Source organism: Haliotis rufescens, unplaced genomic scaffold, assembly GCF_023055435.1.
Source record: "Haliotis rufescens isolate VD_foot unplaced genomic scaffold, xgHalRufe1.0.p SCAF_4, whole genome shotgun sequence".
Lineage (NCBI taxonomy): Eukaryota > Metazoa > Mollusca > Gastropoda > Lepetellida > Haliotidae > Haliotis > Haliotis rufescens.
The window spans coordinates 16110918-16136342 of record NW_025964112.1 but is presented as its reverse complement, the minus strand read 5'-3'; the positions used below and the strand labels follow the sequence as shown (position 1 = coordinate 16136342).

At 41.7% G+C, this 25425-nt stretch overlaps 2 protein-coding genes across 7 annotated transcripts; one reads left to right on the top strand and one right to left on the bottom strand.

Annotated features, from left to right (window-relative positions):
• Window positions 1-56: 56 nt before the first annotated feature.
• On the bottom strand, window positions 57-20611 carry LOC124140522. 6 transcript variants are annotated; one of them, XM_046508142.2, is made up of 6 exons: window positions 20483-20611; window positions 15187-16703; window positions 13503-13610; window positions 13084-13158; window positions 10325-10392; window positions 57-215 (listed from the first exon to the last, which is right to left on the bottom strand). In XM_046508142.2, the coding sequence occupies exons 2-6, from the start codon at window positions 15410-15412 to the stop codon at window positions 57-59; spliced, it is 636 nt and encodes a 211-aa protein (XP_046364098.2). In that variant the 5' UTR covers window positions 15413-16703; window positions 20483-20611. The 6 variants fall into 6 exon arrangements, 3 of the variants coding, with proteins under 3 accessions (XP_046364098.2, XP_046364099.2, XP_048238091.1); XR_006861927.2 differs by having other exon boundaries at window positions 77-215; XM_046508143.2 differs by lacking the exon at window positions 57-215 and adding an exon at window positions 8282-9240.
• On the top strand, window positions 209-5545 carry LOC124140524. The gene is made up of 5 exons (XM_046508145.2): window positions 209-1454; window positions 2528-2623; window positions 4071-4145; window positions 4486-4550; window positions 5086-5545. The coding sequence occupies exons 1-5, from the start codon at window positions 1226-1228 to the stop codon at window positions 5197-5199; spliced, it is 579 nt and encodes a 192-aa protein (XP_046364101.1). The 5' UTR covers window positions 209-1225; the 3' UTR covers window positions 5200-5545.
• Window positions 20612-25425: the final 4814 nt, after the last annotated feature.

Sequence of the window (25425 nt, the reverse complement as noted above, 5' to 3'; positions counted from 1 at the left end):
AAAAATCACAGAAAAAGGTGCCAAATTTGTTCGTTGAACACATTGACATAGACGATTTAAAGGGGAAAAGGAAACATAAAGATAAAAAGAAAATAAAACTGAGACAAATCGAGATCAAGTTGTCTGCACTCAGAAACACAGCAGGTGGCATCATCATTCTTCATGTCAGCGGGACAGCATGTGGTGACCGTTTCTTGGGAAGCGTGGATGAGTTTCTGGAAGAAAGTTTGAACAATTTCATATGTGATGGAACTTTGTTTGTAGATACATACAAACGGAAATGGCTCTGTGAAATACGTACGTTTGAGAAATTCACAGACTGCATCCTTATATCGGTTGAGAAAACCAAAGGTGTTGCTACTGTAGATTTCAAAACTAAGGTCTGCTCGGATTTACAGGTCGAAAGACCATCAACGCTTAACATCGTGTCTCTCTTGTCTCACAGGAAAAGGTCCTCCGAGAAAGCTGCGGAATTAAGAGGCTTGCAATCAACTCCACACGAAAGTCGGAACATCCAGCTCAAAGCATATAGACCCAAAGAACAAGACAAAAGCGCCATTGAGAGTCACCCAGATACATTTGCCAAATATATTTGGGAAAAACTTCGATTCCGAGAATATCTCAGTTGTATGACAAAAAATGAAGAAGGGGGATCCTTTTATCTAGGAATTACCGAAAAAGAAACAAAATATACAAACACATCACCGGACATCTCATTCACTTACAGTAGCTGGGTTCCAGATATTGAAGGATTTGTGTTGAACTTTAGTGAAGATGATTTGAAGAATAGTCTTATGTGTTTGATTCAATCTCATGTCACGATACTACACGTAGATGTGGATGCAGCTTTTAAAGACATTTCACCCGATCTTGTAAAATTTCAGTTTTATAGTTTGGGAAATAGTACTCCTGAAGGCAACAGGTTTGTCCTTGAGATTGCAGTTGGTTATACGGGCGGGATAGTGTTCTATGACAAAGAAGGTCCCCTGGCGTATCACGTTAAAGGAGGGGAGGTTGAAAGAATCACCCCAGATGATTGGTTGTGCAGAGTAACAAAAACATTTGATGATCTGAAATGTAATTCCTCTCCATAGTAAGCAAGAACCTTTTGGTCAGTGGTCAGTGCCCTTTTTTGTACGGTATCCTAATTTCTTTGGACATTGCCTCATTACCGCACACATTCTTCATACATTAATTTTATATTTTGATCAGAAATAATATCAAAATGACATCCAGTTCCGATGCCAATCGTTCGAGTGTTTCAGATGGCACCTTAGACAACCTTTATAAAGGAATGTCTTGTGCTTATCATAAACAAAGTGACGCCAGCAGTGACAGCCATGCTGAAACATCTGACAATGCAAATAATGAGGCTCTAAATGCTGTGTCCGGTGATTATAGTAATGAATCGTCCACTATACGGAGACGCAGACGCAGAACAGATCAAATCCCAGGTTAGATGTCTCCTTCCATTTCTTGTTATAAGAAATAGTACGTAGTTTATAGTAAATAGTGCCTGAAATAGCTTTCATTATCATTTCAACACTGATTACATACATGTCACATTCACGAGTATTTCACCTATATTTAACCTATATTGGTTTGTTTAATCTCCAGTGTTAACTTCTAATGTTAACATTAGTTTTAAATCATGAGCAGGCACTATCGTAGATTATACTATCAAGACATTATTATGTATTATCAGTTCAAATTACATGTAGTTGTCACTTATAAACCGGATAAGTCGAAACTGTTCAAGTCAGGTGTCAACATTCTTTGAACAAGGTTTCACATTAATTATTGATGAATATTGATTGATGAAGTCAAAACAGTTTTCAGACACTGAGAAGAAGTTTGCATGAGAACGAATCAATAATATGTATATGCACAGAATGTTTAAGAGTATCTTCTCATTACTTTATATTAATATGAACCTTTGAAGATCCGGGTTAGAACAGGCCTTCAGCAACCCATAAACCCGTAAATGGCGGCTCTGCTTGTCGTTAGAGGCGACTAAAGGCTTCGGGTGATCAAGTTTGCTGAATTGGTTGACGAATGTCATCGTATCCCCATTGCGTAGATGCTCATGATTTCAATCACTGGATTGTCTGGTCCAGACTCGATTATTTACAAATCACCGTAAAAAAGCTACAATATTGCTGAGTGCGGTGTTAAGCAACAAACAAACAAACGAAATTGTATGAATATGTATATGAACACAAGGTTTCAGCGAAGATTTCATTACTTTTATTATTATGTAAATGTGCACAACGTTTCAGCGTAACGTCTTATCCTTTCGTGATGCCTATACACAATAAGTCGACAGCCATAAAACATTCTGATGGTACAAATAAGATATTGTTTCAATAAAGTATATTTTCCCAAAATCAAGATTCCGGGATACGAAATGAGGGGGTAAATGGGGGAGATTCAGTGTAGGTGTATCATGTAAAAGTGTGCCCTGGTCACTGTAGACTATGTGTTTTCCTTTACAAAAAATACTTCATCGCTAATCTCTGTTCCCCAGATGAAGTAACTGTTGATGAGCATCAGCCGCTACCTTCCAGTAATTACCAGAAGGATTTGTCAATAGACATTATGATGAACATTCAAAAACAACAAGGTAAGACAAAATGAAAATAAGAAGGGAAGATGCTTGATAATGAAGTAATACGAGAGAGTGATTGAAAGAGTATCCTTTGCTTGGTGTAAAGAGTGAGTGAGTATGGTTTTACACCGCTTTTAGCAATATCACGGCGGGGGACACCAGAAATGGGCTTCACACATTGTACCCATGTCGGGAATCGAACCCGCGTTTTCGGTATGACGAGCGAACGCTTTAACCACTAGGCTACCCGACCGCCCCTTAAAACATAAAGAATGGACATAGGGGCACTACTGTTGGGAATTTTGTTTGCTATTTCGCCGAGAAATATGATTTTTGTTTCACTCTGATTGGTCAAATTAAGCCAACTCCATAGTTATTAGTTACGTCACAGTCTGGCATGTCTTTGATTAAGTAATAATATTATGTTGCATGTCGAAGAGAACACGAATCATTTCTATTTCTATTCAGTTGGTAAAGGGGGCACGGTTGGCCCAGTCGTCTAAGACGCCGCGATTCGCTGTGCCGAGTTGCGTCCCTTCGGCACGCCAGAGACCTATGATTGTGGGTTCGAATCCCGCTTCGCCACGATTATGTTTCTATGTTTGTCAGCACCATACCCGTGCTCGTAGGTTTCACCGAAGTGGTAAACGTCTGAGACCTGCATCACTTCGGGCTTTCTTCCCACATTAAGCTGACACGCCACGATATAACTGTAATACTGTTAAAAGCGGCGTTAAACCCAACTCACTCACTCAGTTGGCAGAAAGTATTAAATATATGTGTTGGTGCTGCCAGGTAACATTCTATTCAACATGTTTGACCATACGCTCGTACCTTGCGCATGATGAATGAATAAGATCATTGTGCATTCATACACCTGTACATATACAGATCGCGAGTTTATGTGTTAATGTAGGCAAAATACGCCACGTTGTTTTATCCGTGTCATCATCGTCATTTTCATTTTATTTCGTCGACATTCTTTTTACGGACATTTAACGAGATGAATGTACGTTAAGACCGCCTCCGTGGTCTAGTGGTAGAGCGTCCGCCCGGAGAGCGGAAGGTCCGGGGTTCAATCCCCGGCCGCGTCATACCAAAAGACGTTAAAAGATGGTACTTGTTGTTTCCCTGTCTTGCGCTCGGCATTTAGGGGCTAAAACAAGGACTGGTCGGCTCGGAGTCAGTATACTGTGTCTGAGTTGGGTTTTCATGTTAAACTGCGGCATGGTATCTCAGTGAGCTAGCACTATAAATCGGCATCATTCCGGACTAGTACAAGCAGCCATACAAACACACACACACGTACATGCACGTCGCTATATAAGTGCAATAATCTTGGACGCGACGTTAAACCCAATTTCACCCACCTATGTACGTTAACATGTGGTAATAAATATGTCATGTAGTTTATTCTGAAAAAAAGTATTGTTACCATAATGTCATTTTTCTCTTTCGACAGACACACTACTGAAGGAGATAAGGGAGATCAAAGACACACAGAAGGAGATTCAACGAGATTTAGTGAGATTGAAAGGTAAATGTTGCCTCATTAAAATTTTATCATCTAATGCCCATGCTACTTCCTAATTCACATCACAGCAATCACTCGTTATACCAAGTGCTTGTATTTTGTGCAAACAGTGTGACACGGTGGTCTGAGGTACTGGAATAATAAGTACAGATAGTTGCGATCTGCTTGTCGGTCGTGGCTTCGAATCCCACATGCGCTCCGATTATTATCCTTGGTCAAAGTACCGTACCATGTCAACATAGTCTCATCATGTTCTTTAAGCAGGTTTTCTTTACGTAAATGTATAAAGCGCAACATTCAATGATGACATGATACGAAGTTTGGTTATCTGTTTCCATTTTAGGCGGCAGTAGTCATGGTGACAACAGTGTGACGGGTCTTAACTATGAAAGACGTGCCCGATATTCAGTGAGTATGATCCAATATATTTCCCATAGAGTATGATTCTGCCCAATACAAAGAAAAACAATGGATGTTTGTAAGTCAAGCCGAATATGGCTCATTTAAAAGAACAGTGTCACTTAGATATTTGTAATCAAATAGGGAATTTTTCATCATTCAGACCATTTAAGGACATTTGTATGCGCATATTATATATGTTATTCGTGTATATTTTGCCCGTGAAGATCCGGGTTAGAATAGGTCTTCAGCAACCCATACTCCCCGTAAAAGGCCACTATGCTTGTCGTAAAAGGCGACTAACGGGATCGGATGGTCAGGCTCGCTGACTTGGTTAATGCATGTCATCGATCCCAATTGCCTGGATCGATGCTCATGATGTTAATCACTGGATTGTCTGGTCCAGACTTGATTATTTACAAACCGCCGTCATATAGCTGGAATATTGCAGAGCGATATATATACCAAGAAGCAAAAGACCTTTTATGTACAAGAAATATTTCAACGATTAAGTAGGTCTCATATGAGCTAAAATATGTTGCAGATCCGTCCTCTGAGCACAATATGTACACAAACGTTCACTGAAATTCAAGAAACACCTTTTTCGGGATCATCGTCAGAAGAAACAAACGAAGATGTTTTCAATACCAAACTTTAAGAATGTCATGATTGTGTGAGCACTGCGTAGCACGAACTGTCTATATATATACAGTCATGTATTAGTGTCCAAGCGACACATGTTAAGTAAGTTCATCGCCGATATGAAGCTGTGCAGTTGACAATTAGACGGAAAGTCAAATCATTATTGCTTTCGGAAGTTTGTGAAGTGCTTACGACAATAGTCAATGAGCGTAGCACGGCAACGGTCTTTACGACAACGAAGTTGCAATGCAGTGAAGTTAACAGCACTTATAAACCTATCATGGTGTTGTAACCATCTCCCAGACGACCTTTCTTTTGTAGTAAGACCACTCAGCAAGTTTTACAATTGCTCCTCAGGTTTTACAATTGCTCCCCAGGTTTTACAATTGCAAAACCTGGGGAGCAATTGTAAAACCTGGGGAGCAATTTTTAGCAACTTTATCATCTGACAAAGGGTCACCAAAACGGAAACAAAAGTCATCCTCATCCTTTTCTGCAGAATTTTCATCAATTAACTTACTTTGAGTTAGGAAAATATCGTCATCGTCAGACATCCTCTCTTGTGAACAGTCAACGACACAATGCCATGTGGTACGACGCACGCGGTTCTTTCTGCACGTACAGCCCTCTTCTGGACGTGCAGTCCGCGCAGCGGCCCGCGATAACAACTGTTATAAAGCGTGTCTCGTTATACCGCGCTTATTTGCGACCCGTATACCGCGTAAATATAAGCTCCAAAAATGACATAGATTAATGGATAGCGGTTTATAAGTTTGACAAACCATTCCAACGAAGGAATGGTATGATTGTATAACGGATACGCGTCCTCGGCTTTTCTGTGCCTACCCGGTTATACAATCATACCATTCCTTCGGTGTCATGGTTTCTCCATTACAGATACCATCAATGGAATGTTCATCACAAGTGTTTAACGTTTTGCTACGTATAAGCACACTAACATATAGACAAATTTACGTACCATTAATTATATCGTTTTGTGAAACTTTAACAGGATGAGTTATTTCCTTATAAGCCTCTATATCGCTGAGTGCGCCGTTGAACAACAAACAAACAATCAAACAAATGCATTGTGCCCGAGTCGGGCATTTATGTTATTGCTATTGTCTGTGAACCTGCACTAGCACGTGATAGTGATCACCTCATCTCACATCAATGTCCACGATGCAACAATTTATCTTGCAATTATACAAATAACTTGATATCAATACAACAAATTTTATTATATTTTATTAAAGCACAAACAAATAGCCTTAAAATGATTAAAATTCTGTATTTTTTTCATTTTCATATCGTACATTCATGGAAGTGTGAACATTCTAGATTATACTAACAATTTTTTGGTAAGTTAGCTTGCTTGAACGCCTCTTTGTACCTAACCTCATTTCAGTAATGACATCACCGCGTGATTAAGTTTATAAGATTTTGTCGGCCATAGTGAGTGAGTGAGTATGGTTTTACGCCGCTTTTAGCAATATTCCAGCAATATCACGGCGGGGGACACCAGAAATGGGCTTCACACATTGTACCCATGTCGGGAATCGAACCCGGGTCTTCGGCGTGACGCTTGTCGGCCATAGCATTTAACCACATTGACATAATCGCGGAGCATGGATATGGTGCGCACAAACCTGGAAACATGATCATGGCGAATCGGAGATTCGAACCCACTATCATCAGTTTCGGCCACAGGGAATTGCTACGCCTAAGACTGGTAACCAGGGTAAAATCGAGAAACCATGCTTAAAATATGCATCACTGTAATTTCTGTATGAATAAATTTGCAGTTGAAATTGACATCACCAATACGCTGAAACAGTGGGCGCCATGTCCGTCTTCGTAATTATAGAGTGGGGCGGTCGGGTAGCCTAGTGGTTAAAGCGTTCGTACGTCACGCCGAACACCCGGGTTCGATTCCCGACATGGGTACCATGTGTGAAGCCCATTTCTGGTGTACCCCGCCATGATATGGCTGGAATATTGATAAAAGCGGCGTGTTTTCTTAATGACTATATGTACATAAAATTAAAATAAATTGTCAATGCAATAGAATAACCATTCTGGAGTATCCGCCGAAACAGATTCCATAAGGCGTGATGACTCCAGGTGTTCACCAGGTGTAACCGTGTTGATTAATCCTCCAAAATGAAATCATACATTGTGGCAGTGCAAATGTAAGCGTTATCTTATCAATGAGGTAGTCAAGCATTTCATTAAAGTTTTAGCACTAAACTTAAGATAGCATTTGCTTTGAGTTTTGACAAATTGACCTGTACCTCTGAAGATATATATGTAACTATATCTATGGTCACCATGTTTTGTAAGAAAAGCCACATATCAAATGTATTGACAAAACCTGGTTCTTTTTTAAGATTGTAAAGAGTCCATTGCGATTTTGAGAATCATGTATTAATTCCACTTTTCTCAAATACTTTCTGTGACTATAAAGAAAGTCCTTCATTTATTGTATTGAGGATTATGGTTAATCGATTATGGTTGCAAGACCAAGCAACATCTCTCTCATAATAAAGAATTCGACACCCATATATTCTCTTCCTTATCTCTCTCTTTGTCTTTATACAGGACCTGTGAAGATTCCGGGATAGAATTATTATAGGTCTTCAGCACCCACGCTTGCCGTAAAAGGCGACTATGCTTGTCGTAAGAAACGCCTAACGGGATCGGGTGGTTATGCTCGCTGATGCATGTCATCGATCCCAATTGCGTGGATCAATGCTCATGGTGTCAATCACTGGAATGTCTGGTCCAGACACGATTATTTACAAACCGCCGTCATATAGCTGGAATATTGCTGAGTGCTGCGTTAAACAACAAACCAAACCAAACCAAAAGTCTTTGTACAGATTTTTATGGAGTTGAGGAATCCAGTTCAAAGAGAAATGGACATTTCTTCAGGTTAAAGTTGATGGTTGGTTGGTTGGTTGGTTGTTTAACGCCGCACTCAGCAATATTCCAGCTATATGACGGCGGTCTGTAAATACTCGAGTCTGGACCAGACAATCAAGTGATTAATATCATGAGCATCGATCCACGCAATTGGGATCGATGATATGCATCAACCAAGTCAGCGAGCCTGACCATCCGATCCCGTTAGTCGCCTTTTACGACAAGCATTGTCACCTTAAAGTTTATGGAACTGATGCAATAGAAAAAGCAACATTTCAGTATTCAGTATTGCAATAGTTCACGGGTTTGTATACCCTAGCTTCCTCAATCAGACACGCATTATATCGGTTGTGTGTGGCTTTTGTTTGTCAACTAAAGACCGTGTATAACTGTCAAATGAGCCCTGCTCCGTGCATGAACTTTCTGCTTCCCGTCCGATTGCCTGACATTGAAGGATTTGTAGATCAGATACCACAAGGCTATTGCACATATTGCACACGATGTCAAGCGAGAATCATTGCCGTTTGAGTGATGTAAACTGATCGCTCATTGGCCCTCCCTCGTTTCCTTCTCGCTGGATCAAGGCCTTGCTTGATTCGTTTGCGACAACACCGCAAAGCGGCCCTGTGTATTCACAGGCGATGGAAGAGCTTAACTTATACAAACCCGTAAAGTGTTCACGATGCGGCAGCAAAAGCTGAAAAAAGGCTTGCCGACACACAATATGAAGCGCTAGTAAAATCATGCTTTAACAAACGTTACTGATTGATTGAAAGAATCGTGTATGATGTTTGTCGGTCTTTGTGACAAGATAGTTAATCTCTTCAAGTCCTTTATCAGAGTGATGATTGCCAAAAGACATGTCACTACACAGTGAAGTGGTTTTTAAATCATCAATATTAATCAGAGACATTATTTCGATTTGAAACCTCTGAATAACCCATCCGAATCATGTATGCTCTGCAGTCCTTGTAAAATGCAGTAGCATCTCCTCTAACGATCCGCTCGGCGCCAGTTAAAGGCTTGTGATCACAATGTCTGCATCTGGTTTAACTACCCATGATTCCGAATTGGGTGTTTGAGTTTCCACTGAAAAGTTGGTTTGTGTACCAGCTGTACTCAGAGGACGAACCTGCAACAGTGGAAGTAAACTACTCAACTTTTGATAAGGATACTGGGATACTTTATTCTACTGTAGTACATATAATGAGTAATGAAATAATAAGTGGGGTAAATCAAGAAAATAATAGAAAATATCCCTATCAAAAGGTGAGTAGTATAATATAAACAAAACCTGGCTAGCTCTATCCTGACTGTGTTTTCTTTACAATTAGATGCTTCAAACACAATCTCATTAAAATCAAATCTAAGGTCTCGATGCCGCTAAACAAAGATCTGAGGACATCCCATTTCGGACATCCAATTACGGGTCACGTCAGAACGACCTTTCGCGAACTTTGACCGCCCACTGAAACGACTAACAAGAAGTCGACATCAGCCAATTAGAAAGCAGCTTTCTCGAGCTTTACGGCACTCGTTTCAACCTGGCGACTTCCATTTCAGACTACGCTTGAAAAATATGTTGACACAGTTCTCGATTAAAATTTTGAAAATTGAACAAACGAACATTCCAGAATATCTAATATATGGTTGATTGAATGACAATGCTTCCCACATACTGTGCATCGCCTCCTCCGTTCAAATGTTTATGCCACGGAAGCGGGAGATAATTTTGACGGAATCAGTCGTACGGGCCGAAACTGTCGTTCGGAATACCCCGTGTTAACGTTTTCGAGGTTGCATGATTAGAAAACACATTCAGACTGTCACTTTCATGATCTAGTAAGCGACGCTTTGATTGGCCGGGTGAAAGGTCTTCAGCATCCCATGCTTGCCCTAAAAGGCGACTATGCTTGTCGTAAGAGGCGACTAACGGGATCGGGTGGTCATGCTCGCCGACTTGGTTGATGCATGTCATCGATCCCAATTGCGTGGATCGATGCTTATGTTGTCAATCACTTGATTGTCTGGTCCAGACTCGAATATTTACAGAACGCCGTCACATAGCTGGAATATTGCTGAGTGCGGCGTTAAACCACGACAACAAAAATAAAACATTTACAGGTCCCATTGTAAGCATAGATCTGTAGTTAACGGCAGCGTGGAAAAAACACTCCCTCACTCACTGACAACTACAACCATGGAATCATACTCACTGCATACTGGGCACGTCTCTGGAACGGTTCGTAGTTCAGCGCCATTACGTCACCATCACCACCGCTACCTACACAGAATATCCCCAAGGGGTGTTAAGACTAGGTCCACAATACTGGAGTTTACCAGCCGCAATGTGTATACACACATACACACACCAAAGAAAATTGTACTGCGAGTCCAATAGGATGCAAAGATCTTTTCTGAAAGCGAATCTCATTTAAATCAGATCTTAGTTCTCGTTACCGCCAAACAAAGATCTGAGGACACCCCATTACGGGTCACGTCAGACCGACCTTGCACGAACTTTGACCGACCAATGGAATGACTAACAATAGTCAATCAGAAGGCAGCTTAATCGAGCTTTAAGGGACTAATTTCAAACTGGCGACTACGCTTCGAAACATATTTTGACATATACTCGATTACAAAATGAAAATAAGAAGAAAAAAGAACATTAAGGAATGGCTAATAGATGGTCTAGATTGTCTGAATACAGACATAAAGCCCATAACTGTCGACCGGAATACACTGTGTGGTATTTTTCGAGGTTGCGCGATAAAAAATCATGTTCCAAATGTCACTTTCATGATCTGATAGGCGATGCTGTGATTGGTCAGATGAAAGGTCGTTCTGACATGACCCGCAATGGGATGTCCTCAGATCTTTGTTTAGCGGTAGCGAGAACTAAATTCTGAATTTAATGATATTGTCTGAAAGCCAAATCAAATTTGATTACGTATTCTATTGCTATTCATACAGTCTCATGCCGCCTTAACCCCGTTTGTGGCCTATACTGACGTTAATAGCCTAATCCCTGTCCGTAGCATGTACTCGCCCAGGTTTAATCCCCACCAGTAGCTTCTAATGACGTAGATAGCCTAATCCCTCACCGTAGCATATACTCGCCCAGGTTTAATTCCGTCAGAAGCCTATATTGACCCAGTCAGTTTAATCCCTGTCAGTTGCCTATACTAATCCAGCCAACTTAATCCCTGTCAGTAGCCTATACTGACCCAGGCAGTTTAATCCCTGTCAGTAGCCTATACTGACGCAGGCAGCTTAATCCCTGTCAGTAGCCTATACTGACCCAGGCAGTTTAATCCCTGTCAGTAGCCAATACTGACCAAGGCAGTTTAATCCCTGTCAGTAGCCTATACTGACCCAGGCAGCTTAATCCCTGTCAGTAGCCTATACTTACCCAGTCAGTTTAATCCCTGTCAGTTGCCTATACTAACCCAGTCAACTTAATCCCTGTCAGTAGCCAATACTGACCCAGGCAGTTTAATCCCTGTCAGTAGCCTATAATGACCCAGGCAGTTTAATCCCTGTCAGTTACCTATACTGACCCAGCCAGCTTAATCCCTGTCAGTAGCCTATACTGACCCAGCCAACTTAATCCCTGTCAGTAGCCTATACTGACCCAGGCAGTTTAATCCCTGTCAGTAGCCTATACTGACCCAGGCAGCTTAATCCCTGTCAGTAGCCTATACTTACCCAGGCAGTTTAATCCCTGTCAGTAGCCTATACTGACCCAGGCAGTTTAATCCCTGTCAGTAGCCTATACTGACCCAGGCAGTTTAATCCCTGTCAGTAGCCTATACTGACCCAGGCAGCTTAATCCCTGTCAGTAGCCTATACTGACCCAGGCAGTTTAATCCCTGTCAGTAGCCTATACTGACCCAGGCAGTTTAATCCCTGTCAGTAGCCTATACTGACCCAGGCAGTTTAATCCCTGTCAGTAGCCTATACTGACCCAGGCAGTTTAATCCCTGTCAGTTGCCTATACTGACCCAGGCAGTTTAATCCCTGTCAGTAGCCTATACAGACCCAGGCAGTTTAATCCCTGTCAGTTACCTATACTGACCCAGCCAGCTTAATCCCTGTCAGTAGCCTATACTGACCCAGGCAGCTTAATACCGTCTGCCAGTAGCACATCCTCGATCAGGTGGACTAGTTACTCGGTGACTGCATGTCATCACACTTACATGGCGTTGGTGGCTTGTCTGGCTTGTCTGGACCAATATTTACATACTAACGGCACATTGTTCACTGCGGCGTTAAACAACAAACACACTACAAAAAAGAGAGACTTCGACCAGTGTGAACTGAATGGCGAACCCCCAAAGTGACACAGTTTACCACTTTAGTTGGTTGGTTGGTTGGTTGGTTTGTTGTTTAACGCTGCACTCAGCAATATTCCAGCTATATGACGGCGGTCTGTAAATAATCGAGCCTGGACCAGACAATCCAGTGTGATTGATATCATGAGAATCGATCCACGCATTTGGGATCGATGACATGCATCAACCAAGTCAGCGAGCCTGACCACCCGATGCCGTTGGTCGCCTTTTACGACAAGCATAGTCACCTTTTATGGCAAGCATGGGTTGCTGAAGACCTACTCTACCCCGGAATGTTCACGGGGAAACCATTTTAGTGACCAAGGGACTAAGGGTCATAGTCGGAGCGACAGTGGGATTCGAAACCACGAACTGCGGATCGCAACTGTTTGAACAGCGAATTGCGGTACCTCGGACCACCGTGGCACATCGTGTCCGCACAAATGAAAATCACCTCTGCCAACTTGCACAAAGCGATCTTAGTGCTAAGACTATCGTAAGCCTATGTTAAAGTATGGGAGTTAAGATCATCTTTGTGCTAAGATTGCTTTGTGCAAGTTGGCCCTGATCTAATAAGGGATGGCTATCATGTGAATTAGGAAGCTCAAGTGATAAGATTTTCACGAGACTGTAGGTACCTTTCAATCTCATCAAATCTTGTTGAAGCGTCCTCTGTGTGTCTTTGATCTCCCCTAACTCCTTCAAGAGTGTGTCTGTTGAAAGAAAGAAATAACACCATAGTAATAACACTCATTTCAAAGTAAACCTTATGACATGGTTATCAGTCCGTTGTAAGATTCCAACTATATCATAAGCGTGTGTTCATAAATCAATATCTGTTAGTTAACATAAGTTAACATACATAGAGGAGCACCTTTATGCATTAGTTTGTTGTTTAACGCCGCACTCAGCAATATTCAAGCTACATGACGGCTGTCTGAAAAATAATTGCCTTGTAGTTGGCCTACAACCATTATAAGATCACCATTTCATAAATTATTTCCAAAATGCAGTGTGTCTTGTTAACATTTACTAATGTCACTGATTTCCGCCTAACCTTTAAGTCCATCGAATTGTGTTTGCATTTGGATCTTGATTTGCTCCAACAAATATTTCTGATTACCATCCTGGGGTAGCATCGGTCGCTCACAAATAATGTCCTCATCTTGCCAACAGAAAATAAAACCAAGTGTAAAACGAGAAATGGGAACTTGAATTGTCATAAGCGTTATACATTATCAATTCTTACAGTAGTAGCCTGTATTTCTTCTTCTTTCTTCTTCTTACTATTATTATTATGTGCAGATTAAAATAAGAAATGCAACAAAGAGGATTTGGGTGATCCTGGCACAGTCAGACTGGTTAGGCTCATCATCAGCTCAGGGTCCTTGCCTCCTCTACACGCAACCCAGACAGTGAATGGGACTTCTCCCAGGAAGCGCTGCCTAGTCAGACCCACCCAGAACTTTGCGGAGAATGTGACGACTCACCAACAGTGCAGCCTTCTGCATTACCCAGATTGGCTGTACTCCTGGTAGCAAACCCGGGTACTCTTCAAATGTCAGTCAACAGATTGGGAGGTACCAAACCTAAGGCACTGAGAACAACTGGGAGTCGGACAACTTGGTACTTGGGATGCAAGCGTGAGGTCCGCATATTTGCCATGTTTTTCATGAATCTTGTCAATCACATTGATGTCGAAAGGGACAGAAAATTCAAAAATATAAATGATTTCATTTGATTTATCAAAAAGGACAAGATCAGGTTTGTTGGCCTGGATATGTCTGAGGCTGTATATGGGCCTATTCCAAAGAAATTTGTATTTATCCTTTTCCATGACGCCCTCTACATATTCTGTGTCGTACCATTGATGGACCTCTGTGTCAAAACCACAAGCATGGCGAAGACGGTCATAAAAGGATCGAGTCACTCCATCATGTCGCTTAAGATACTGTGTTTGTGCCAAAGCTGGACATCCACTGACAATGTTTTGGACAGTCTCATTAAATTCATTACATAATCTACATTTCATGTTTACATTTTGAAGCAAAATCACACATTGACAGTTTCGAGTGGGAAGTGACTGGCCTTCTGTTTGACTTTTCAGGCCAGTCGACCTCATCCAAGCGAAGGACTCTGTATGGTTGCTGACCATCTCAACACATACACTCGATGCAGTGGTCGTTTAGATAGCCTCTCCTTGAAAAGCCACAAGCTATTATAATGATTATTATTAATAATAATAATAATATTTTGTCCTCAAAATGATTTAATATCTTCATGCATAATTGTAACAATAATTCGTCAAGCAGTTTCTGTGAACAGCTGACATCAAAGAATTGGTAGCAAAACCTGGCTGGGCTAAACTTTCAATTCTCTGATCATTTTGACATGGATAAGGGTGAACGTGAACAAAATCATGAATATTGCATCTTCACTAGATGTCATAAGTTAATTCCCCAAACGCAATTCTGATGCGAAAGTGGCGCAATGGTGGTGCGATAGTGGTTCGAAAGTATGGCGATCCTTTAAATATTTTGTTCCGGAAATGTCGGGGATAGTTTCTCGAAAGTGTCGCGATAAATACCGCGATAGTGACGCATTAAAGGCGAGAAACTTGTGCGACATTAGGGAAGTTCTGTAATGAAAGTTTCAAATGATAGTATTGCCTTTGAAACCAAATAGTCATGTATCAATCAACATACCGGTATACCGAATGTAATGAAAGGAACCAACCCCACCTGCTTTAGGGTCCGATCTGTTCGTTACTTCAACACATTCGTCGTCTACGGCATTTTCAGCCTCGTATATTCTGTTGTCGAATGATTCAGTGCGCGAGTCGCTGCTCTCTTCACATGTAGATGAGTATCTTCTACTGTATGCACAACGCATACCGGGACCCCGATGAAGGTTGTCCAACGCATCATCTGAATAACTCGAAAGATTTCCCTCTGAACTGGACGTCATTTTGATAGACAAGGTTAGTGCACAAACACCTTACCAATACAAGAATGCGTTAATATGTTCCAGTATGAAGGGCGTGTATTGATGAGGCTAAAATGCCCCCTTAGTGTATTCCCAGGATGAGGAAAGGGACAGTGACACCTGTTTCAAGATCCTTGATAGCGACGGAGATGAATCTCAAATGAGATCAATAAATTTCTGTCACTTTGCACAACCAATCTTCACGGGTTATTCTTTCAACGTCCCCATTTTCTGTAATATGATAAGCTAATGGGCCTTGTTTGTGATAGAACACTATCCCTTCCGTGTAGCCAACTGCAATCTCAAGGACGCATCTGCTGCTCTCTGTCTTCACTGGATAAAAGTGGAATTTTACAAGGTCTGAAGAAATATCTCCAAAAGATTTATCGGAATCTAGTTTGGTTACATGAGATTTAATTAGACATTTGAGACTGTTCTCAAGTTCACGTTTTCCACATTTCAACTCAAATCCTTCAATATTTGGAACCCAACTATTGGAAGTGCGTGGGCCGTCCGTTGATGTCTTGTACTCTCTTTTTGTTACAGCAATTCCTAAATAGAAGGAGCCCCCTTCGTCATTATTTGTCATACAACTGAGATATTCTCGGAATCGAAGTTTTTCCCAAATATATTTGGCAAAGGTATCTGGGTGACTTTCAATGGCGCTTTTGTCTTTTTTTTCGGGTCTATATGCTTTGAGCTGGATGTTTCGACTTTTGTGTGGAGTTGATTGCAAGCCTCTTAATTCCGCAGCTTTTTCGGAGGACGCTTTTCTGTGAGACAAGAGAGACACGATGTTAAGCGTTGATGGTCTTTCGACCTGTAAATCCGAGCAGACCTTAGTTTTGAAATCTACAGTAGCAACACCTTTGGTTTTCTCAACCGATATTAGGATGCAATCTGTGAATTTCTCAAACGTACTTATTTCACAGAGCCATTTCCGTTTGTATGTATCTACAAACAAGGTTCCATCACATATGAAATTGTTCAAACTTTTTTCCAGAAACTCATCCACGCATCCCAAGAAACGGTCACCACATGCTGTCCCGCTGACATGAAGAATGATGATGCCACCTGCTGTGTTTCTGAGTGCAGACACCTTGATCTCGATTTCTCTCAATTTTGTTTTCCTTTGCTCCTGATGTTTCTTTAATTTGCCTTTTAAATCGCGAATGTCAATGTGAACATCGAATAGATTTGGCACCTTTTTCTGTGATTTTTTGTACAGGCCAACAACCTTCTTGCAGGTACTACAATGCCATGACATTCCTGTCTGAAACACAAAAGTTATTTAGAGTTCCAAAGCCACACGTCCTACAGTTACCAGCTAAACATAGATATACTAGATATAAGATAAAATACAAAAGTGAATTATAAGCCGGATTCCAAATGTATTTTCACGTGTACATCTATTTAAGTTGTTTCCCCGAAACTATACAAGTGATAAAGTTTCTGTTCGTTGGTTTTCGTTTTGACGGTCAAGAACGAGAGTTTCATTGTCAGTGACGGGTTTAAAGGAGAGCGATGGAGAATTGCCAAGACTCCGACTGAGGGGGACAAAGGTTACAGTGGCTACGCGGTACATTTAATGTCACCAAAGTGAGGGAAAAACAATGAGACAAATGATAAATTGCTGAAGGTTTTAAATGTTCGGAGACAATTTGTCCACATGTTTATGTTCATGGGAAAATAATTTAAAACATTTCTACCCTAGGAAAGGGTACAATATGTCCCGAACACTTGCTTTCAATGTGCACGTAGTTGAATCAAATGGGGTTTGTTTTTTGTTGTTGTTTAACGTCGCACTCAGCAATATTCCAGCTATATGACGGCGGTCTGTTTGTTTGTTTGTTGTTTAACGTCGCACTCAGCAATATTCCAGCTTTATGACGGCGGTCTGTAAATAATCGAGTCTTGACCAGACAATCTTGCTTACTTGGTTGATGTTTGTCATCGTATCCCAATTGCGTAGATCGATGCTCATGATGTCAATCCCTGGATCGCCAAGTCCAGACTCGTTTATTTACAAACTGCATTCATATGGCTAGAATATTGCTGAGTCAACAATAAATCATCCCAAATAGCAGCCATCTGTCTTCTAATGATATCCGCAACTAATTATTATATGCGTGACTTTCAAACGACCCTCTGGTGAAATTATGACAACATACCCAACTCAGTAACATGTTTTAAATGAATTATATATGCAGGACATGACACATTTAACACTACCTCATATCAATATGAAGAGCGGGCGACACATTGTGTAATCTAATCTTCAAAAACTTGATAACATGTTCTATAGAACCTCGTAAACAAAGATCAAGGTACAACGGGTCGACAGGTATAATATAATGGAACTCTTAGTGTATAGATGTTGTTTGTTGTTTAACGCCGCACTCCAACTCTATTCCAGCTATATGACGGCGGTCTGTAAATATTTGAATCAATCCAGACAATCCAGTGATTGGCATCATGAGCATCGATCCACGCAATTGGGATACGATGACATGCATCAACCAAGTCAGCGAGCCTGACCACCCGATCCCGTTAGTCGCCTGTTACGACAAGCAAAGTCGCTTTTTATGGCAAGCGTGGGTTGCTGAAGACCTATTCTTACCCCGATCTTCACTTGTCCAGTGTATTGATGATGACACAGCTGCCAATGTAACTAATTCTAACCATTCAGGACCCAATTGCACAAAGCCATCTTAGCGCTAAGATTATCGTAAGCCTTTGTTAAAGTATGGGAGTTACGATCATCTTCGCTCCAAGATCGCTTTGTGCAAGTGGGCCAAGGTTTATAAGATAAACACGGACGTGTAATAAAAGTTTTCAGCAACGAAAGGTGACGTAAATAACGTGTTAATACTATACGTTATCATACATGCACAGTATGCTTGTTTGTTTAATTGTTTGGTAATTTGTTGTCTAACGCCGCAATATTCCAGCTATATGACGGCGGTCTCGACCAGACAATTCAGTGATTGAAATAACTGGCATCGATCCAAGCAAATGAGATACGATCATCAGCAATGTCTACAAGCTTGACCCCCGATCTATATAGTTGCCTTTTGACAACGCATGTTGTTGAGGACGTATCTAATTTGTGCAGGGAGGCGGTGAAACACGATTGTAGCGTTCGCACATCGACTCCTACAAAGATACAATGTGTGGGGTCAATTCCCGATGTCCAACGCGTGATATTGCTGTATAATATACCACGTGGGGTTCCGGGTTAGAACAGGCCCCCAATAACTTATGCTGGTCGTACGAGGTTACGCACTGTGACGGTGGTCAGACTCGGTGACTTGATAGATTGCGCGCCATCTCACCCTAACTGTGTGGATCCTTACTGATAATAAGACCGCCTCCGTGGTCTAGTGGTAGAGCGTCCGCCCGGAGACCGCCTCCGTGGTCTAGTGATAGAGCGTCCGCCCGGAGACCGCCTCCGTGGTCTAGTGATAGAGCGTCCGCCCGGAGACCGCCTCCGTGGTCTAGTGGTAGAGCGTCCGCCCGGAGACCGCCTCCGTGGTCTAGTGATAGAGCGTCCGCCCGGAGACCGCCTCCGTGGTCTAGTGATAGAGCGTCCGCCCGGAGACCGCCTCCGTGGTCTAGTGGTAGAGCGTCCGCCCGGAGACCGCCTCCGTGGTCTAGTGATAGAGCGTCCGCCCGGAGACCGCCTCCGTGGTCTAGTGGTAGAGCGTCCGCCCGGAGACCGCCTCCGTGGTCTAGTGGTAGAGCGTCCGCCCGGAGAGCGGAAGGTCCGGGGTTTCATCCCCGACCGCGTCATACCAAAAGACGTTAAAAGATGGTACTTGTTGTTACCCTGTCTGGCGCTCGGCATTAAGGGGCTAAAACAAGGACTGGTCGGCTCGGAGTCAGTATACTGTGTCTGAGTTAAACTGTTATATTAACATGTTAAACTGCGGCATGGTATCTCAGTGAGCTAGCACTATAAATCGGCATCAATCCGGACTAGTACAAGCAGCCACACAAACACACACATACATACATGCACGTCGCTATATAAGTGCAATAATCATGGATGCGACGTTAAACACCATTTCACCTCACCTCACCTCACCTTACTCATAAAATCCTTTAGTAAACCATCTTTTAGTAAATCTTTTATTTACATCCGCCGTCATGTGGTCGGAATATTGCTGAGAGTGGCCTTATAAAACTGGCAAAACTGAAACAGGCTCAACACCTTACAGTTCAGGAGGTAATTTAACCGTATTCTAGCACTGTGGCTACGGGGGGCACGGGTGGCCCAGTCGTTTTAGGCGCCGCGATTGGCTGTGCAGAATTGCGTCCCTTGGGCACGCCAGAAACCTATGATTGTGGGTTCGAATCCCGGTTCGCCCCGATTATGTTTCTAGGTTTTTCAGCACCATACCCGTGCTCGTGGGTTTCACCGAAGTGGTAAACGTCTGAGACCTGCATCACTTCGGGCTTTCCTCCCACATTAAGCTGACACGCCGCGATGTAACTGGAATATTGTTAAAAGCGGCGTTAAACCAAACTCACTCACTCACTCACTCACTCACTGTGGTTACGGGTGAAATTGGGTCAAACGTTCTAGTGCAAATTATTGCCACATCACCACGAAACACAGTTTTATTCAAAACGTCAACGTCAGTCTTGATTACTTCTGCCGAAAAACATTCCGTGGGGAATAAAAAGCAAAATAGTGATACAAATAAGTTCAATGGATCACTTAAAAAGTCAAAGATGACAGACATTTTCGCGAAAAGGGTATGGTAAGTATACATGCATGTCCTGTACCGAGAGCACCCGTAACTCATACATTCTTTTTTATACAAACGTAGGTTGTTGCCATACGACTATGACCTCAAACATTCCAGTATGGACAAGACAATCCAGTGATCAGTATCATGAACAATGACCCACGTCATCGTGGTACGACGCTATACTGTCAGTCAAGTCATCACACCTGAACAACCGATCTATAAAAGTAAGTGCCAGTGAGAAATGTGTTGTGTACAGTGGAGAACTCCCTGAAAAGATTCTAGCATGGGTACATACCTCGTCATCGGATTCTTGAGTATTGTGCATGCACACACTAGGGTCCCGGCAACGAATCAGGCTGCACACGGCTAGTGAACGTGACAAACTGTTCATATCAAATTGATAACTTTATCGACACAAACCTTCCTGGACTGACATGCCTACGTGTGTCAAACGAATAGTCGATATACAAGGAAGTATAGGTTTATCCTTGTTTGTTGTTTAACGCGGCAAATATTCCAGCGGTACGACGGCTTGCGAGGGCACGGGTGACACAGTCGTCTGAGAAGCCACAATTTCCTCTTGAGATCCACGTCCCTTTGAAAGACATGATTGTGGGTTGGAAATGCATATTCGTTCTCAGTATATTTTTAGGTCTGTTTCTTGGTCATTTCCAAAATTTCCACGACAATGATGTTTTATCAATGCAATTTCCAATTTTGATTTGCACCATATAATCCCGTGTTTGTACAGATGAACACTTGATTTGCCTTTGCAGCGGCGTAGATTACAGCCTTCCTCAAACAACTCTTATAATCAATTTGTTAACATATGTTAACTTACATTGATTAACCTGATACCAGCGGAAGAAAGTAAGTTTGCTTCATATTAAATAGAGTAAATGTTAGGTCATTGAAAATATGTCACGGAGCTGTGCTCCAATGATCAGAGGTACAGCGTATACGAAAACATTAATAACGAAAACGTGGTAATAGGTTCACATGTATATTAATAACAGCTAATTGCATTATAGATGACAATAAAGGACCAGATAAACCCAATCTGCGCTGACAAAGATCACTGAGTAATTACATCAGAGCAAATGCACAAGCGGCTTAGCTACGCAACTGTATTACAGTAATAAAAGGAGAGTAGCAACACTTTGACAAGATACCAACCAGATGCCTTACAGCCATTTAAGTCGACTGCGACCAATTATCACCTGAGTCAATTTACTCAACACTCAAATGAATGAATAACATCGGCATGGTTGAATGACAGGAAATACACACAGGGGGCCTTTCCCTAATATAAGTCACTTAGACTACAAAATAGACGAGTACGTCTGAATATCACTTTGAGTGAACAAGGAAATACTAAAATTCCCAAATGGTTAGACAATCACGGGAAGGTTGGTTATCCACGGATTACTAGAAAAACGGCGTATGACACACCTTAGCTACTACGTTTATTCCAATCAACTGGAGTAAGTCAGAACTTAGATCGAACAGTGTCCCGTAACCGGCCAAATGAATCCTGGGGGTAAAGACCCAAGAACCTGACAGATGTACAAATATACTGCACGCGGACCTCAGAGAGGTTAATCTCTTCTGGATAGCCGGGGAATACAATAGTCTGAGGCGCTTCGCCAAACTGGGAAAACACGAATAGCACCTCTAACTACTGTATCTATACTGACGATGTAAGTAAACAAATAAAGCTATCCAGCGGTATCATTAAGGGCATACAACAAGCTATGTACAATTCTTGAGGAGGCAAACATGATCATAAATTCATGAGAAATATCTGAGTGTACATACAAATTCGCCATATTTTTGAAAATGATAGCAACAAAAACATTTTCAATACAAGAATAGTAATGAACACGTAGGGAATAACATACGTCAAGTCAATACATGAAATGAGAGTGCCACTAGATCACAAGAGAATGAAATAGTTGAGCCACTAATTCCCTAACACAAAGTAATGACACCGCACAACGACGACCGCCGGACTTTGCCGAGCAGTGTCGGAATTAAGCCGGGAGCGGAGAGGTCACTAGACCGTGACACGTGCAAAATAACGACCCGGTGACAAAGTGAAATAATAATATTTGGTCATTCGTCTGATCAATGTTTATCATAACAAATTCATTGGCAAAACCCATACCTGGTAACAGAGGGGTGGTGTAACAACTCAATAACAATGTCAATATGGATGTAACCACCAATTGCGTTGGTATAGGCGAGGTAGCGGCGGTGCATTGAAGACACCAGATGATTGAAAAAAGCCTGATGGATGTTGTTTCAAATGTCAACTAAACATTTGCCCATTGGAGCTACCGTTAGCGCCTGGTTCTGGTCCTGTCATAGGCGTCGTTTTATTTCATCCCGGACATGAAGTTCTGGAGCAACAGTCGTCCATAACAATGCAGCAATGTTATACTGCCTACTAAATCTGTTACAACATGTGCAATATGTGGGCGGGCATTTTCCTGCTGCATCATGACGTTACGTCCCTGCGTTTACACAAAGGATAGAACATGATATCGGACGATGTGCCCCGATACCGTACGCCATTCAAATTGCCATGAACAATGATGAGTTGTGATGCCACCCATACCATCAACTTCCATCCCTAAACTGACGACGGGGAGTACACAAGCGTCTCTAAAGCATTGTCCCTTGCACGTACATCAGAACTGTCCAGATCAAACCTGTACTCATCTGTGAACAGTATATTCTCCCAGTCTTGTCTTCTGAACCTCAGATGCGTCTCCATCAAGCTAGGCGTGCCTGACGGTGACGTGGAAGCAAATTGAACGCATCGGTGGATGTCAAGGCCAGATGTTGTGTTCTCTCAACTAGCTGCATGCAGTCTTCCACTATTTGGTCTCAACCCAGGAATTGTCCGGGCTGTTAATGTGCCAGATTGGTGTTGATTCCGTTGACATGGTTGTCTTGTTAGCGTGACGTCACAAGTGGAGGAGCAGCCCGTGGAAATGTCTGGCAACTTCGTTTTGCGCCTTTCCTGTTTGCAGCATACCCACGTCACGTACACGTTGATTTTCAGCAAGCTGTGGCTTTGAGTAAGCGTTATTTACGGTCAAACAACGGTGTTTATATGAGCACCTGATTCCAAAACAATAATTGTGTGCTGTTCACTTTTAAAACTACGTGTATGAGTATGCTCCCAACACAAACGCAAACACTCAAATTGTGCGCTGTGCATTAACATGCAAATTGTGAATCAAGACCTTAATGTTGAGGAGACGTCTTCATGAATATGTATTGAAAGATGCATTATTTAATTCCGGAATATATTTTATGGAGGACAGTTACTTTTGTGAGTATCCATACATTACCGAACAATTATGTTCACTCTTAGGAGCAACCCACCTGCAATGTACACAAGCAAAAGCACAAAGTTGGACCCTTGTGTATGACAGATTAAATTAGAAAATAAGGTACTGTCCAGATTATATTATCAATAAAGGTACTGTCCAAAGATTAGGAAACAGATTTTCAGTAAGTGTCCCGTGATGAAACGTGAGTGACGGCCAACAGGTACCCGGCCCCGTTCTGCCATCTGACAAAGGGAAGCGAATCATCATCTTGCACGCTGGGACTCGTACTAAACGTCTAATAGACGGCTGTGAAGTAGCCTGTGACTAACACAGAAATGAATGGAACGGTATTCTGTGAAAGGTTTAACATGAGTTTCTTTCACGACTGTACAGCCCAAGCGTGAATGCGATGAATAACGCGAGTTACCGCAACAATAACCGGAACTATAACCACAACTGCAAGCAGTTTGAAAGTTTGCAAGAATACCTACACTTCTGTCTGAGACAAATGTGCAACTTATTAAAAAGGTCAGAGTACATAACACACCCACTCAGAAAAAGGTGGTGACATGTTGTCTTGGGCAGAAGTGAGGTGAAATAATGAAGGGTTTAAGGTGAGCCTATTAATAATAACATTGCACTTAACATTGAATGTGCAGACTAACGACAGTGATCAAATGCTAGTTTACGTCATTGAACCATGAGATCTTACCTTTTATATTCCATTTGTTTTTTGCATCAGTTCATGTATGTACCAGTCAATACACTGAATCTACATACATCATTTAATCTGCTTGCATCAGTCTATACATTGAATCTATATGCATCAGTCCATACATCGAATCAGCATCCATCAGTCTATACACTGAATCTGCTTGCATCAGTCCATATATTTAATCTGAATGCATAAGCTCATGCACTGAATATGCATGTGCCAGTCAATACATTGAATCTGTATGCATCAGTCAATACATTGAATCTGTATGCATCAGTCAATACACTGAATCTGTATGCATCAGTCAATACATTGAATCTGGATGCATCAGTCCATGCACTGAATCTTCATCTACCAGTCAATACATTGAATCTGCATGCATCAGTCAATACATTGAATTTGCATGAATCAGTCCATACACTGAATCTGCATGCATCAATCCATACATTTAATCTGCTTGCATCAGTCTATACATTGAATCTATATGCATCAGTCCATACATCGAATCAGCATCCATCAGTCTATACACTGAATCTGCTTGCATCAGTCCATATATTTAATCTGAATGCATAAGCTCATGCACTGAATATGCATGTGCCAGTCAATACATTGAATCTGTATGCATCAGTCAATACATTGAATCTGTATGCATCAGTCAATACACTGAATCTGTATGCATCAGTCAATACATTGAATCTGGATGCATCAGTCCATACATTGAATCAGCATCCACCAGTCCATACACTGAATATGCATGTGCCAGTCAATACATTGAATCTGCACGCATCAGTCAATACATTAAATCTGCATGCATGTGCCAGTCAATACATTGAATCTGTATGCATCAGTCAATACATTGAATCTGTATGCATCAGTCAATACACTGAATCTGTATGCATCAGTCAATACATTGAATCTGGATGCATCAGTCCATGCACTGAATCTTCATCTACCAGTCAATACATTGAATCTGCATGCATCAGTCAATACATTGAATTTGCATGAATCAGTCCATACACTGAATCTGCATGCATCAATCCATACATTTAATCTGCTTGCATCAGTCTATACATTGAATCTATATGCATCAGTCCATACATCGAATCAGCATCCATCAGTCTATACACTGAATCTGCTTGCATCAGTCCATATATTTAATCTGAATGCATCAGCTCATGC

Coding starts and splice junctions, on each gene's coding strand:
- LOC124140522 (XM_048382134.1), bottom strand. CDS start 20,578: ATGAACAGTTTGTCACGTTCACTAGCCGTGTGCAGCCTGATTCGTTGC. Junction 16,704..20,482: donor CTCAAGAATCCGATGACGAG/GTATGTACCCAT, acceptor TTTGTGTTTCAG/ACAGGAATGTCATGGCATTG.
- LOC124140524 (XM_046508145.2), top strand. CDS start 1,226: ATGACATCCAGTTCCGATGCCAATCGTTCGAGTGTTTCAGATGGCACC. Junction 1,455..2,527: donor CAGAACAGATCAAATCCCAG/GTTAGATGTCTC, acceptor TCTGTTCCCCAG/ATGAAGTAACTGTTGATGAG. Junction 4,551..5,085: donor AAAGACGTGCCCGATATTCA/GTGAGTATGATC, acceptor AATATGTTGCAG/ATCCGTCCTCTGAGCACAAT.